This window comes from Brugia malayi, assembly GCF_000002995.4.
Source record: "Brugia malayi strain FR3 genome assembly, contig: Bm_049, whole genome shotgun sequence".
Lineage (NCBI taxonomy): Eukaryota > Metazoa > Nematoda > Chromadorea > Rhabditida > Onchocercidae > Brugia > Brugia malayi.
The window spans coordinates 22,257-35,619 of record NW_025062322.1 but is presented as its reverse complement, the minus strand read 5'-3'; the positions used below and the strand labels follow the sequence as shown (position 1 = coordinate 35,619).

General features: G+C 31.1%; 2 protein-coding genes and 5 pseudogenes across 7 annotated transcripts; 5 read left to right on the top strand and 2 right to left on the bottom strand.

Annotated features, from left to right (window-relative positions):
* Positions 1–2,277: 2,277 nt before the first annotated feature.
* Positions 2,278–5,326, top strand: Bm17187 (Uncharacterized protein; the record flags this gene model as incomplete). The annotated part of the gene is made up of 2 exons (XM_043082976.1): positions 2,278–2,418; positions 5,099–5,326. The coding sequence occupies 2 exons, from the start codon at positions 2,278–2,280 to the stop codon at positions 5,324–5,326; spliced, it is 369 nt and encodes a 122-aa protein (XP_042938910.1).
* On the bottom strand, positions 4,558–4,806 carry Bm18421 (annotated as a pseudogene). Its single transcript has one exon. A coding segment is annotated over exon 1 (249 nt).
* Positions 5,060–5,341, top strand: Bm18420 (annotated as a pseudogene). Its single transcript has one exon. A coding segment is annotated over exon 1 (282 nt).
* Positions 5,342–5,699: 358 nt separating this feature from the next.
* Positions 5,700–6,083, top strand: Bm18419 (annotated as a pseudogene). Its single transcript has one exon. A coding segment is annotated over exon 1 (384 nt).
* Positions 5,829–7,137, top strand: Bm17186 (Uncharacterized protein; the record flags this gene model as incomplete). The annotated part of the gene is made up of 2 exons (XM_043082975.1): positions 5,829–6,077; positions 6,856–7,137. 2 exons carry the CDS (start codon positions 5,829–5,831, stop codon positions 7,135–7,137), a joined length of 531 nt encoding a protein of 176 aa, XP_042938909.1.
* Bm18418 lies at positions 6,168–6,377 on the bottom strand (annotated as a pseudogene). Its single transcript has one exon. A coding segment is annotated over exon 1 (210 nt).
* On the top strand, positions 6,955–7,134 carry Bm18417 (annotated as a pseudogene). Its single transcript has one exon. A coding segment is annotated over exon 1 (180 nt).
* Positions 7,138–13,363: the final 6,226 nt, after the last annotated feature.

The window sequence follows — 13,363 nt, the reverse complement described above, 5'->3', positions numbered from 1 at the left end:
TTTAATTTTAATTCTTAAATTGAATTAAAACCATTACTAATTCAAAATTTTATTAATTTTGCTGATGAATTCTTGCGCAAAACTTCATTACAAAATTTTAATTCTTAATTTGAATTTAATTAATTTCACTTCTCTAATATTAAAAAAATTTTGATTAATTTCATTTCTCTAATATTAAAAAAGAACTTAGTTATTAAAGTTTATTTTCTTATAATTGATTAATTTGTGTGCATTGCATAGGTGCTGGTCGCATACATCGTGGTCATTTGATCAGCAGAAATATTAAAATAAGCTTTAATAATTGAGTTTTAATCGATATTTGATTAGCAAAACTAATTAAATTTTTAATTCTTGACGGTTTTAATTCATTCTCACAATTATAATTAATTTTTATTTCAAATTTAAAATTTAAATTTTATGAAAATTCATCAATTTATTAGAATTTTGCATATTAATCTACATAATAAATTCTAGCAATATCAAAAATTTATTTTAATTAATTTTTAATATATATATATAAATATAAAAAAATGTCAAGTCATTTAAAAAAGTAGATATTTTGAACTTAACTGAGTAATTTTTATGCATTGCATGGGTACTGGTCACATACATTGTGGTCATTTGACCAGCATAAATATTAAAATAAACTTTAATAATTAAGTTTTAACCAATATTTGATTAGTAAAACTGATTAAATTTTTAATTTGTCACGTTTTCAATTCATTCTAACAATTAAAAATAATTTTTATTTCAAATATAAATATCAAATTTTAAGAAAATCGTATAATTTTTAAAAGTGTTTGTATATTAAACTGTGAAATAAATCCCGGGTTGATCAAAATTTATTTTAATTAGATATTAAAATGTTAAAAAATATTAGATCGTTAAAAAAAAAAAGATATTTTGAACTTAATTGATTAATTTTTATCCATTGCATGGTACTGGTCATATACATTGTGGTCATTTGGTCAGCACAAATAATTAAATAAACTTTAATAATTGAGTTCTGAATGATATTTCAGTAGCAAAATTAAATAAATTCACTGTTTTAATTCATTCTTACAATTATAATTTGCGACAACTGCTTACTCCTTATAGGTATTGCGATTTTTAATGTTCACGCTGAGAATAGAAATGATGAGCGGAGGGAAGAAATCGTAAGTTCTCTTAGGCAGTGAGCTTTCTGCTGTGGTAGTAAATTCTATTTCTCTTGTCAGTTGGCTACCATCCGTTTACCGAAAGAGACAAAAAAAAGAAAAAATTTTTTAGAAGAAAAAAGGTCTTTGTGGACCAGTTTTGATAAAATTCTTTATCTCTACAAATCGTTCACATGAGATTTACAACATAACTGAAAACATCAGAATGGAAAAAGAAACAAAAGCAGCTTTTTCAAAGTTAATCATTCAGACAAGCAAGAGATGTCTTGTCGAGCCAAAACAACAAAAAGTGAGGAGAAGCCTAAAATAAGCTCCAACAAAGCTGGATTCATCGATTTAGCACATCATATCCTATCTTTCGACAGATCCACGTCTTGAGTCCTAAAAATTTTGAAGTGAACTTGTCTAAATTACAGGAAGCAAAGAGCAAACATATCCAACAGCGTAAAGCGTTAGGTCGCAAAAGTAATATATGTGATGAAACGATCCGGAAAATTTGCACAAAGCTTGGAACATCCGAGAATAAAAGAAAGAAACGAAATTTAAAGTCTACGATGCTCTGAATGATGGATGTATTCGTGGAAATTTTTTCGTTGAACAGGTATCGGGAGATTGGCACTTACGAGATTAATTTTTGAATAGAAATAAAAAAATAAATTGAAAATCTCATTCTGATTACAAATCCTTCAGAACGCTTAATTCTTTTCACCGCTATCAATGTGATTAACATGTTTTTTTCTTTCAATAAGTATTTTTTTCAAATAAGAGCAATCAAATAAGTATTACCTGCTCAGAACTTTATCTAATTAATTCCTTCAATTAATTTTCATAATGCGACAGAAAGATATGGGAAATCTAAGCTGTGAAATATTTATTTCTTTGGGAATTATTTTCTTGCCAAATCATCTTCTTGACCTGCCAACTCGGTAACTGACCAGTCATCCCACAATCATCAAGCGAATCATCCCACAATTCATAATGCTTAATAATGCGTACTATATGATGTTAAATTTAAGCTAAAATTAGTAAATATGCAAATTTCAGCATCAGTTCGTCTTGGCATGGGCGACTTCATTTTCTATAGTTTGCTGGTAGATAAAGCCTCCGCGACACGTAGTAAATGTGCGTTGCTGACTCAATGGCTGGCTGGCTGGCTGGCATACTCACCCTGGCAGTACTGTCTAGCTACGATGAACCCACTACAGCACTGTCTGTTCCGATCGATTACCATCGCTGTACTGCTACATACCGGCATTTATCTGTTCGTCGAACCATTCCATAATCGCATAGTGATGAGCACAAAATTATTTACCTCTAGACAAAACAGAACTATCTCCACCATATGACTTCTCCAGTTGCAGGCAAGTTCATCAGTTCATAAATTTGATACATGCCAAAGATCATAAGGGATCATCTTAGTGACAGCATATTTTGCATTAAAAAACAATACAATGGAATCAACGCTACATTATGAAAGAAATAACGAATAAATAAAAGAAAGTGAGAATGCAATCAACAATGCCAAATTTAAGAATAAACTTTAAAATACGAAGATGAAACGAAGGAGTCAAAAAGTAAGCAATATAAACTAATTAAAAATGCAATACATTCTAGGTATAAATAAATGAAGCGACAAATACTATTATTATTATTATTATTAAAAATCCAACACTTTAAAAGTCAAAGAGTAAAACAGTTGAATTAAATCCTTGCTGAACACCCCGATGCTGAATTCATCAAAGTTGAAGTGATACAGCCAAACATTACGCCTAAATAATTAAGTTGCAATTCAAAGCAACATAACAGCCAAAAAAATCCACTATTACTAGAAAGTTCAATCTGTATTAATATTAGATTTAAAACTGAATGTTTCGTAAAATGTGAACCGAGGAAAGTTAGGCAATGAATCATTAAATTTCATCTTATAAATGTTTCGTATAATATCAATTGATTCAGATAATGAAACTTAACTATTACATACTTCTCTCAAAACTTTACTTCGCCGAAATAACTATTACAAGTACCGATTATCCTCCAACTTGAAATTACTATTTTACATGTTTTTTGAAAAAAGCTTTCAGAAAAAAAATCCGAAAAGATTATGCTTCAAAGTGCTAAGGAAAACAAAGAACAAATAATTTAACCTATTGTGAAAAGTTTTCTAGAAAATTCCAAGAGAAGGAATATCGATTGCCAAAAACCAATCGATTGGTAACCATAACTGCATGAGATCCAAGCAAAAAAAAAAAAAAATAAATAAATAAATAAATAAAAACAAAAAGACACAAAAAAGAAACAAAAGAATGATTGATGATGATGATTTCGATAAGAATAAGACGTTGGTCATGGTCGTTTAATAGAAATACATGTAGAAATAACATTAACATAGTTCACAGTAATATTTTTGTTTCCGAAACTGTACTTTCCTTTGTGTTATTCAGGTAAATGAGATTAAAGCTTGTCTTTATTTTAGTTCGAAGAAGTTTCGGTAGAATTTATACTTTCTAACTTAACTGCTCACGTCCGCTTACGCCGTCAACTCTGCTTTCCGATCAGTCTAATCATAGAGAGGATAGCAGTTTTCATAAAATTTAAAAGAAGGAAATTCGCAAATGGTACGTGAACCGTGAACCATGAAACGTTATGGACGTAGCTAACAAATCATATTTGAAATTTTGAACTAGATATGAAGGGATTTTAACCACGGTAATTGCTATTCCTGCAATAGCTGCAACTGTTTTCAAAGTCCGACAGTCAGGGTTAGAGGCATGATAATGCTAGCAACAGAACTAAATCTGCTAACAATTTCGTCTTATCAGTGCCACTTACTCTGTCTGCAAGTACTGCACATGAGAGTGAAAAATCTATATCTAGTAAAAATACCGTAATGACAGCTTAGTCTTAAACATTTTTTACTTCTGATAAAATAAAAAACCAACCATACTTTTGGATCCTCCCCGACTTCTTTTAATATAACAGTATGACACTCTCTGCACGTCCATAATGTGTTGACTATATCATCTAAACCTTTTAAGTCTATTCTCGCCACCACAGCATTAATCCCTTGTTTGACCAAGGGAAAATCTAGTACTTGGATCTGTGTGCTTGATTAGTATGTACTCGCGTTCAGTCAACATGAAAACATTTTGGTAGACACTAGTAGCTTTTAGATTTGACAAAAAAATCTGTGTTGATGTTTGCTGTACATTTATATTACTAATAGTACTTTTGCTTGCATCTTCAACGCTCTGAATAGCAAAAACCACAAAGGCATTTAATTTTCTCATCACTTTCAACTAGTCCTTTATCTTAGATGCAAAAAGAGGATTATATATTAATGTCCATACCTCATTAAGGACGATAATAGATGGAGTGCCATCAAGAGATATACTAATCCTGTGAAATAATAAGTCAAGACCAACCCCAGAGCAACGGGATCTTTCAGTAAGCTAGCCATTTCAAAGCCAAATGCTCTTGCTTTTGAAAAATCTATCAAATCTTTATTGTTATCAAATACTGCAGCATGAGAGCTATTACCATGCCACATAGATATCACTCCAGCTAGAGTATCAGAACCTGCAAGTCCTAAAAATGGTACTAGGTTTCTGAAGGATCTATCTTCCTTTCATAATTTAAAATTTCCTTCAATTATTTATCATTATTTAACTATTATATGGTTAAATTTCTATTTTGTGTACTGTTATTGCCGCTAATAATAAATACTAATAATAAATATATTAAAGCATAATGAAAATTTATCTAAAAATCCTTGAGTATTTTCAGAACTTAGCTAAAATTTTTTTGACACCTCCTGATTATTTCTGTTGTCAGGAGGTGTCAAAATTGCGCCTCGAAAAGTTGTAGTCTCAAACTGTGGATGGTAATCTATGGCAAAACAGCCAAGAGGGACAAGAATTTTAAAAGAATATTCTAAAATTAAGAATGATATAGAGTCATTTTCAAAGCTAGAAAGTGATTATAACGATGCTATCAGTTTAATGAAATCCACTATTGATGAAAACGATGAAGAGTTTTTCTCTGAAATTGAAAATGAATTACTGAAATCAGAGAAATTAGTTAAGCGTAAAGAAACAAATTTCTTATTTACTGATGGAGCAGATAATACTGAAATCCACTCAGGAGTTGGTGGAACAGAGAGCGATGATTAGACTGAAATGTTGATGTGCATTTGATAGATATTAATATCTATTCGATATTAACCAGGGTTTCTTTTGCCTTTCTCATTTAATTAAAAATTTAACTAATTTTATCATGATGCTTGTCTCCCATTCATTCATGTAGCGTAACAATTCACCAACGACAGATTTCAATCGTTCCTCTCAAAAAAAGAAAAAAAAAAAAATGGGTTGGCTTTTTTGTCGTAATCCACGATAATTAAAACATTATTTAAAAAGGGATGACAATGGAATATGAACAGTGGAAAGAAATATTAAGTGCAATCGATAAGGAAACAATTAAGTAAAGATAATGCAATTGCAAAAATAAAAGAGAATTTAAAAAAAAAATGGATTTAAGTACATATGGAAGGAAACTAATTTTGATGTAAATCACTTATTTGCAGTGAAAAATGGACTATTGCATTTGCTGTTCACAATAATCCAAAAAGTGTGGTGAAAGCTTTATTTGGGTGGAAGGAATTGATATTAATTAATGCAGTGGACAAAGATACATTTGGCTGTTAAGAAGTCATATATTGCTATAGTGAAAAATCCGTTAGAAGGAAATGTCAATGTAGATGATGATGAAGATAAATGCACTCCTTCACATTGTATCAAGGGTGCACAGGCAACGGAGACTCTAATAGAAGCAGGCGCAAATGTTAATGCAGACGATAAAGATAAATGCACTCCCTCACATGTATCACGGGCGTACAGACAGCAGAAACTAATAGAAGCAGGGGTATCGGGCCAGAAATTATGGAAGCGGTACTGTCGATGCTGCGCGAAGCAGAGGCAAAGATTTCAATAGATGTTATTGAAATAGGAGAACGTGACCATAACGATCATAGCCTGCTCTTTTCTCAGAATCAGATAGGACTTCATACGCAGCTGTTATTTCTTTAAATTTCTCCTCTGCTTCTTTATTGCCAGGATTCCTATCTGGATGATACTTTAACGCTAATTTTTTATATGCTTTTTTTATCTCATCAGTACTAGCATTTCTATCTACCCCCAGCGGCTTATAGTCTTTTTTACTCATATATAACAGTTCAGTATTTAATTTTTAAAGATAGGTATTGCATATATCAATTTCAAGTGTGGCATCTGTTTCCTATCTAGACAAGAACATAGTGCACTAATAATACCGAAAGCAAATTCTTTTCACAACCTTTGTGTTAAACGAGTAAAATTACCATATTTCGTACATCTCAAGTAATTGCATGAAAGGTATTACCAAGCCCAGAACTAACAGGAAAACTAAAGTAAACTTATGAAATAAAATTGGAATTTCAATCAGGTCAGTGAAAAATTTTTGCCAGCACCAATTTTACAAATTCTCTCATTTTATAGCTTGTAAAAGTATAGGGTATAGTACAGCATGATGTTATTAACATGGTAGCAAATAAAAATACAGGTATTAAAGAGAATTTTAATAAATATATGCACAATGGAGTTGAAATTTCGTTTGTGGAAAGAGGTTATTGGGCAATTCACTTAACAAAGCTAACGCATTTTAGCTTGTAGCTAGTTCTTTAGCTACTCTTACGTTACTTGCATCTGTAACATTTGCTGCATTTTCTAGTGTACCTCTTCCTCTAGCCTTTACTTTAGCTATGTTGTCTGTTTTAGCAGCTACACTTTCACATAAAATAACTAGTAGTAATAAGAAAAGGAGAACTGAGAGAGATGAGGTTACTAAAGGAGGGCAAGAACTAGAAAATAATTCTAGAGAAGGAAACTGGGAAAGCCGCAAGCAAACTAATGAAGAAGTTGAAGAATCTATTAAACCAGAAAAGTAGAGAGCTAATTAGTGTAAAACAACAGTTAGATAATACTGTATAAAGAGTTAAGTACAAAAAGCTAGAGAATAAAATAATAGAGTTAAACGACAAAATAGCTGTAATTGTGGGTGCCTCAAACAAGAATACAGTTTTTGAAAAACAATACTTTGAAAAACACAGTAAAAAAAGGACATACATTCAACTTTTTTCTCTAAAAGAAAACAGAATTAATGACGATATCATAATTCCATCAAGTGTACCTAAAGAAATAGACATATTTTTTTTTGAGAATTCTGTCGAATAAATCCTAAAAAGGCTATACAGAGAAAAATACCAGATTTTCGGAGGGATATATATCTGAAAGATTGCAAAAATAATGTAAAATTCCACCTTAATTCAAATAATACTATATTTCTTTCTGTGACATCAGGGAGGATGTCCTAATTAGAGGCAGGTTTGCTAATAATGTAAATAAGCATATTCACAAGCAACTTGAAGTAAAAGTGGACTCTGATTTTGAATGTGTTGAAATAGTTAAATTGAGGAGGTAAGCTCGGCTTTAAAATAAGTTAGAGTCACACCAGGTAAGCAAACGCTTCAGAGCAAAGCATAACGTAGAGTACAAGAAGCCATGTCTGCAAATGTACTACCACAATTCTTATACTGTAATAGGTAAACTCACGTAGATTATTATAACTAGTCAAGCCTAAGCTACTTAATAACCTCTACGGATTATCCATGCTACTCTATTCCTCATGAAGTACTTTCTTTACTTTCTATGAGTATGCCAAGCTCTTCTGCTGCATTTTTGACTTCTAAAGTAAAGTTTTAAAGTTCTTTACAACCTTTTTAATTGTTAGTACACTTATGAAAGTCTTACTTTTTATACATTATTATAAAGATTTTTTAAATTTTTCTTTTTTATTCAATAAAACTTACAATCTGACATATCAGAGTGGTTATTCTTTTTTGCCTATCAAAAAGAGTTTTGTTATTTTTTGTAAGCACGGTGTTTGTCTCTTCCAGTCGTTTGCTTTTTTTTCTTTTTTCATAAATTCTTCTTTATGTTCTTGTATTTTTCTCTCCAATTCTGCTGTAGATTTTTCTGTTCTATCTAGATTATTTACTTGCTCTTGCAACTGTTTGTCTATATCATGCAATCTTTCTTAGTTTTCATTAATCTCGTTGATTGTTACTTTTCCCAATTTGTCTTTCCATTGCAATATTTCAGCTATATAGTCTATTTTACCTTCCAATTTGTACTCTAAGAATTCTTTTTCCTTGCGAAGAACTGCGTTTTCAGTTCCACATTAGACTTTCCTTGAGCCAAATTCAACTGGAAATTGGTTCTAATTTATTGATTCTAAATTTTGTAAGAAAACTATAACAAATTTTAAAATTTTTAAAAAATTCAAAATTTAAATTTGAATTTAAATTTAATTTAAATTCTTAAATTGAACTAAAATCATGATTAATTGAATGTCTTATTAATTTTGCTGATAAATTTATGCGCAAAACTTAATTACAGAGGCTTATTTAAATATTTAAACTATGAAATGACAACACAATATAGGATCAGCACTGGTACAATGCACGTAACATAGTCAATTAGGTTCAAAATAAGCTTTTTTTTTAGCAGTTTTGGCACTAAATTAAAATTAAAATTGATAAATTAGAACCAATTTCCTTGTCTAATGTAAGAAAACTATAACAAATTTTAAAATTTTTAAAAAATTCAAAATTTAAATTTGAATTTAAATTTAATTTAAATTCTTAAATTGAATTAAAATCATGATTAATTGAAAGTTTTATTGATTTTGCTGATAAATTAATGCGCAAAACTAAATAACAAAGGCGTATTTTAATATTGAACTAAAATGATCAATATAGGATCAGCACTGGTACAATGCACGTAACATAGTCAATTAGGTTCAAAATAAGCTTTTTTTTAGCAGTTTTGGAACTAAATTAAAATTAAGATTGATAAATTAGAACCAATTTCCTGGTCTAATGTAAGAAAACTATAACAAATTTTAAAATTTCTAAAAAATTCAAAATTTTAATTTGAAATTAAATTTTATTTTGAACCTTAAATTGAATGAAAACCAACATTAATTGAAAGTTCTATTAATTTCGGTGATCAATTTTTGAGCAAAACTAAATTTCAAAAGCGTATTTTAATATTTAAACTATAAAATGACAACACAATATAGGATCAGCACTGGTACAATGCACGTAACATAGTCAATTAGGTTCAAAATAAGCTTTTTTTTAGCAGTTTTGGAACTAAATTAAAATTAAGATTGATAAATTAGAACCAATTTCCTTGTCTAATGTAAGAAAACTATAACAAATTTTAAAATTTTTAAAAAATTCAAAATTTAAATTTGAATTTAAATTTAATTTAAATTCTTAAATTGAACTAAAATCATGATTAATTGAATGTTTTATTAATTTTGCTGATTAATTTATGCGCAAAACTTAATTACAAAAGCGTAATTTAATATTTAAACTATAAAATGACAACACAATATAGGATCAGCACTGGTACAATGCACGTAACATAGTCAATTAGGTTCAAAATAAGCTTTTTTTAGCAGTTTTGGCTATTAATTAAAATTAAAATTGATAAATTAGAACCAATTTCCTTGTCTAATGTAAGAAAACTATAACAAATTTTAAAAAATTGTCGCGGATTTTAATATCGCGATCTAAAAATATGAGTTGCAAATTGTAGTAAAGATATCTACGTAATTTCCGCAAATAATGCTTATACTTCGGACTCTTTGTTTCCAAATTTATGCTTCTACATATTGAAACAATTTACATGTTCTTTGTTAGCAATCCTTACAATCATGAGGATATCTACATTGTTCTTTGTTAGCTATCATAATCATGCGGTTATCTAATAAGCTCTTTATTAGCAACTGGTGCCCATGCAAGCACCTCCTCTCCTTTGTTTGGATCATTGTCTAACATCAATGTAGATTTATAACCATACTATTGTCAATCATATCAGTTTTTAAAATCATCCAATCCTCCGAATTTTTATTCAATTGTTGCCCAAATATTTAGCTGGCATCCAACACATCTCCCTGACATCAAACTTCTCCCCCGAATAACAATTTAACCAAATCATAAAGGTTTGTTTCCAAAAACATTTTTTTGCTTCCACTACAATTTTGGTGCCACGAGCCGGGACATGTCCGACAGTATAAGAAAAGGAAGCGAATTATCGAAGTCGAGAACTCTAGAACTTCTTAAAGAAGCAAGTGAACTCGATCTGACCTCCCCGTCTCAAACACTATCACGAGGGGAACTTCAGCATCAATACGAAATTAAATTGCGAATCGTCAAGGAGAAGATCGCACATCTCGAATATTATGCTGGGTTACTCGAAACAGCTAATCAAAATTGGCTGGATAATATTCAGAGCTTGACAATAGCAACGAGGAGAAAGGAAGAGGAGACGAAATACGCCAATATGGTTGACGATCCACAAGGTATTTTAAGTTTAATCACTAGAACAAGAGAAACTATTATTACCCTTAAAATACATACTGATGAATATTGCTCGGTACTACAACATTTAAAACAAGAAGAGGTCAAAGAATCATTTCCAAAGAATAGTATGATTCACACAAATCAAGCAGAAATAAAACTTCCTCAATTACCACTAATAACGTTTAGTGGGGATCCAAAATTGTGGAGGCAATTTTGGTGTAGTTTCAAGGCAGCAGTCCATGAGCAAAGCATCCCAGATATTCAAAAGTTAAACTATCTGATATCATGTCTTAAAGGAGATGCTTTGTTATCTGTAAGAGGTTATGATATAGCGCCAGAAAACTACGATGTTATAATAGGTTTACTAAAAGAGAAATATGGTAAACCTTTCCTTATAAAGAAATCACTCTACAACGAGTTGAATACCATCAAAAAAAATGACCGAGAGTGGAAAGCAACCATAGAAGCCATGGAGAGAACATTTCGACAACTGGAAGCTATAGGTGAAAATTTAGAGCATTCAAGCATCGAAATTACAATTGAAAATAAACTACCAGCGTGGATAATTGATAAATTATACCAATTGAAAGAGGATTCGACGAGTTGGTCAGTTAAGGATATCCGGCAGTACCTGACAAAACTAGTTCTAAGAAATGAAGAAGTTGCTAGAAGTCAAGCAGACACAAGGGAGAAGAAAACAAACAAAAATAATGTTAGAGGCGAAACGTCAGCTTTCGCCACAATCAACCAAACAAAGGGAGATAATACAATCAAATCAAAAAAGGTTCCAGGAAAAATTTCTATAAATGGGAAAAGGAAACCATGCGTATTTTGCAATAAGGACCACTGGAACAATGAATGTAACATCTATCCCACTCTCAAACTCCGGATGGAACGTTTGAGAGAAATCACTGCATGTTTCAAATGTTTACGAAAAGGACATGCAACAAGTGATTGTAAAAAAGGGAAACCTTTGTGTTTCCATTGTAAAAGTCCACACAATACAGCACTGTGTCCCAACAACTACAAGGAACTCACGCAAGCAGTGGATTCCAACAAAGAAAGGTTGGGTTCAGTCACAATCGCTAACTCCATTACCGAAAAAGGAAATCAATGGAAAAAGCGAACCTTACTGTTATGTAAGGAAATAAATGTAACCAATCCAAATCGCCCAAAAATCCAACAAAAGGCTTTAATTCTATTCGATATTGGTTCTCAATTATCGTTCATATCAAAGGATTTGGCTTATCGATTGAATCTACAAGAAACTAACGAGATGGAAATAAAAATTGCTTCATTTGGTGATAAGACGCCAAAAACGTGTATCACTACTAAAACTGAAATCGGAGTAAAAATTGGAAATAAAGAAATAATCCGATTAGATGTAATAACAGTTAACCACTTGACGAATGAATTGCAAGTAGTTAATCTAAACAAAAAGGAATTGTTGATGATAGACAAACGAAATCAGTTTAGTAATTTCAAAAACAAATGGAAACAACCGGACATACTCATAGGTGCGGATCACTTCTTCAAGTTTATCCAGTTTGACCAAGCAGAGAACTTAAAATCAGGATTTTCATTGATCCATACAAAGGTTGGACCTATAATAGCTGGAAGTGGGTATATAAATGAAATACACGACAGTATTTCAGAAACCACATCAGTAAGTCCGATTTCTCAAGTCAATGCCGTCAATATTCCAGACTTAGATCACTTTTGGAAACTGGAATTAATGGGTATACAAGACAAAATAAACTCTGACAATGATGAAAAAGCATTGCAGCAATTTAAACAAACTATCACTAGGGACAAGGGAAGATATCAAGTTTGTTGGCCTTGGAAAGATTCAAAGAACAAACTAAGCGATAATTTCGGACTTTGCCTTGGAAGATTAAAGTCGTTAATTAGGAGGCTTCAAATGAAACCTCAATTACTAAGTCGATACAATCAAACTATTGAAGAACAACTCAATTCCAATATAATTGAGAAAGTGTCATCGGAAATGAATGAAGTTGGTATTATTCATTATCTGCCTCATCACGAAGTAATAACACCAAATAAAACCACGACAAATCTGAGGATAGTTTATGATGCATCAGCTCATTGTAAAGGAATGAAAAGTTTAAATGATGTTTTATATCGGGGACCAATAACACTCCCTGATTTGGTTGGAGTTTTGCTACGTTTCCGTACAATGAAAAATGTAATAATAGCAGACGTAGAAAAGGCGTTCTTGCAAATAGAATTGCATCCAACAGATAGAAACTGCACTCGATTTCTTTGGTTGAAAGACATTCGAAGTCCAGTTAACGAAGAAAACGTAAGTTGTTACCGTTTCCAACGAGTTCCATTTGGAATTGTATCATCTCCATTTTTATTGTCCGCTACACTCAATTATCATTTGGAAACTTGTAAAAGCAAAATCGCACTCGAGTTAAGGAAAAATCTCTATGTCGATAACATTATAATACCAACCAAAGGAACCAACGAAGCTCTTTCCAATTATAAGGAAATTAAAATTATATTCAATGAAGCATCAATGAATGTACGGGAATTTCTCTCTAACGACCAAGAAGTCAATGAAAAACTTCCGGTACAAGATCGAGCAGAGGTAAGTTCAATTAAAAAAATTCTAGGTCTCAATTGGTACCACAAACAAGATATCATTCAAGTAACGTTAAAACCATGGTTTGGTAAGAAATTAACTAAAAGAATTGTATTGCAATTCGTAGCCTCA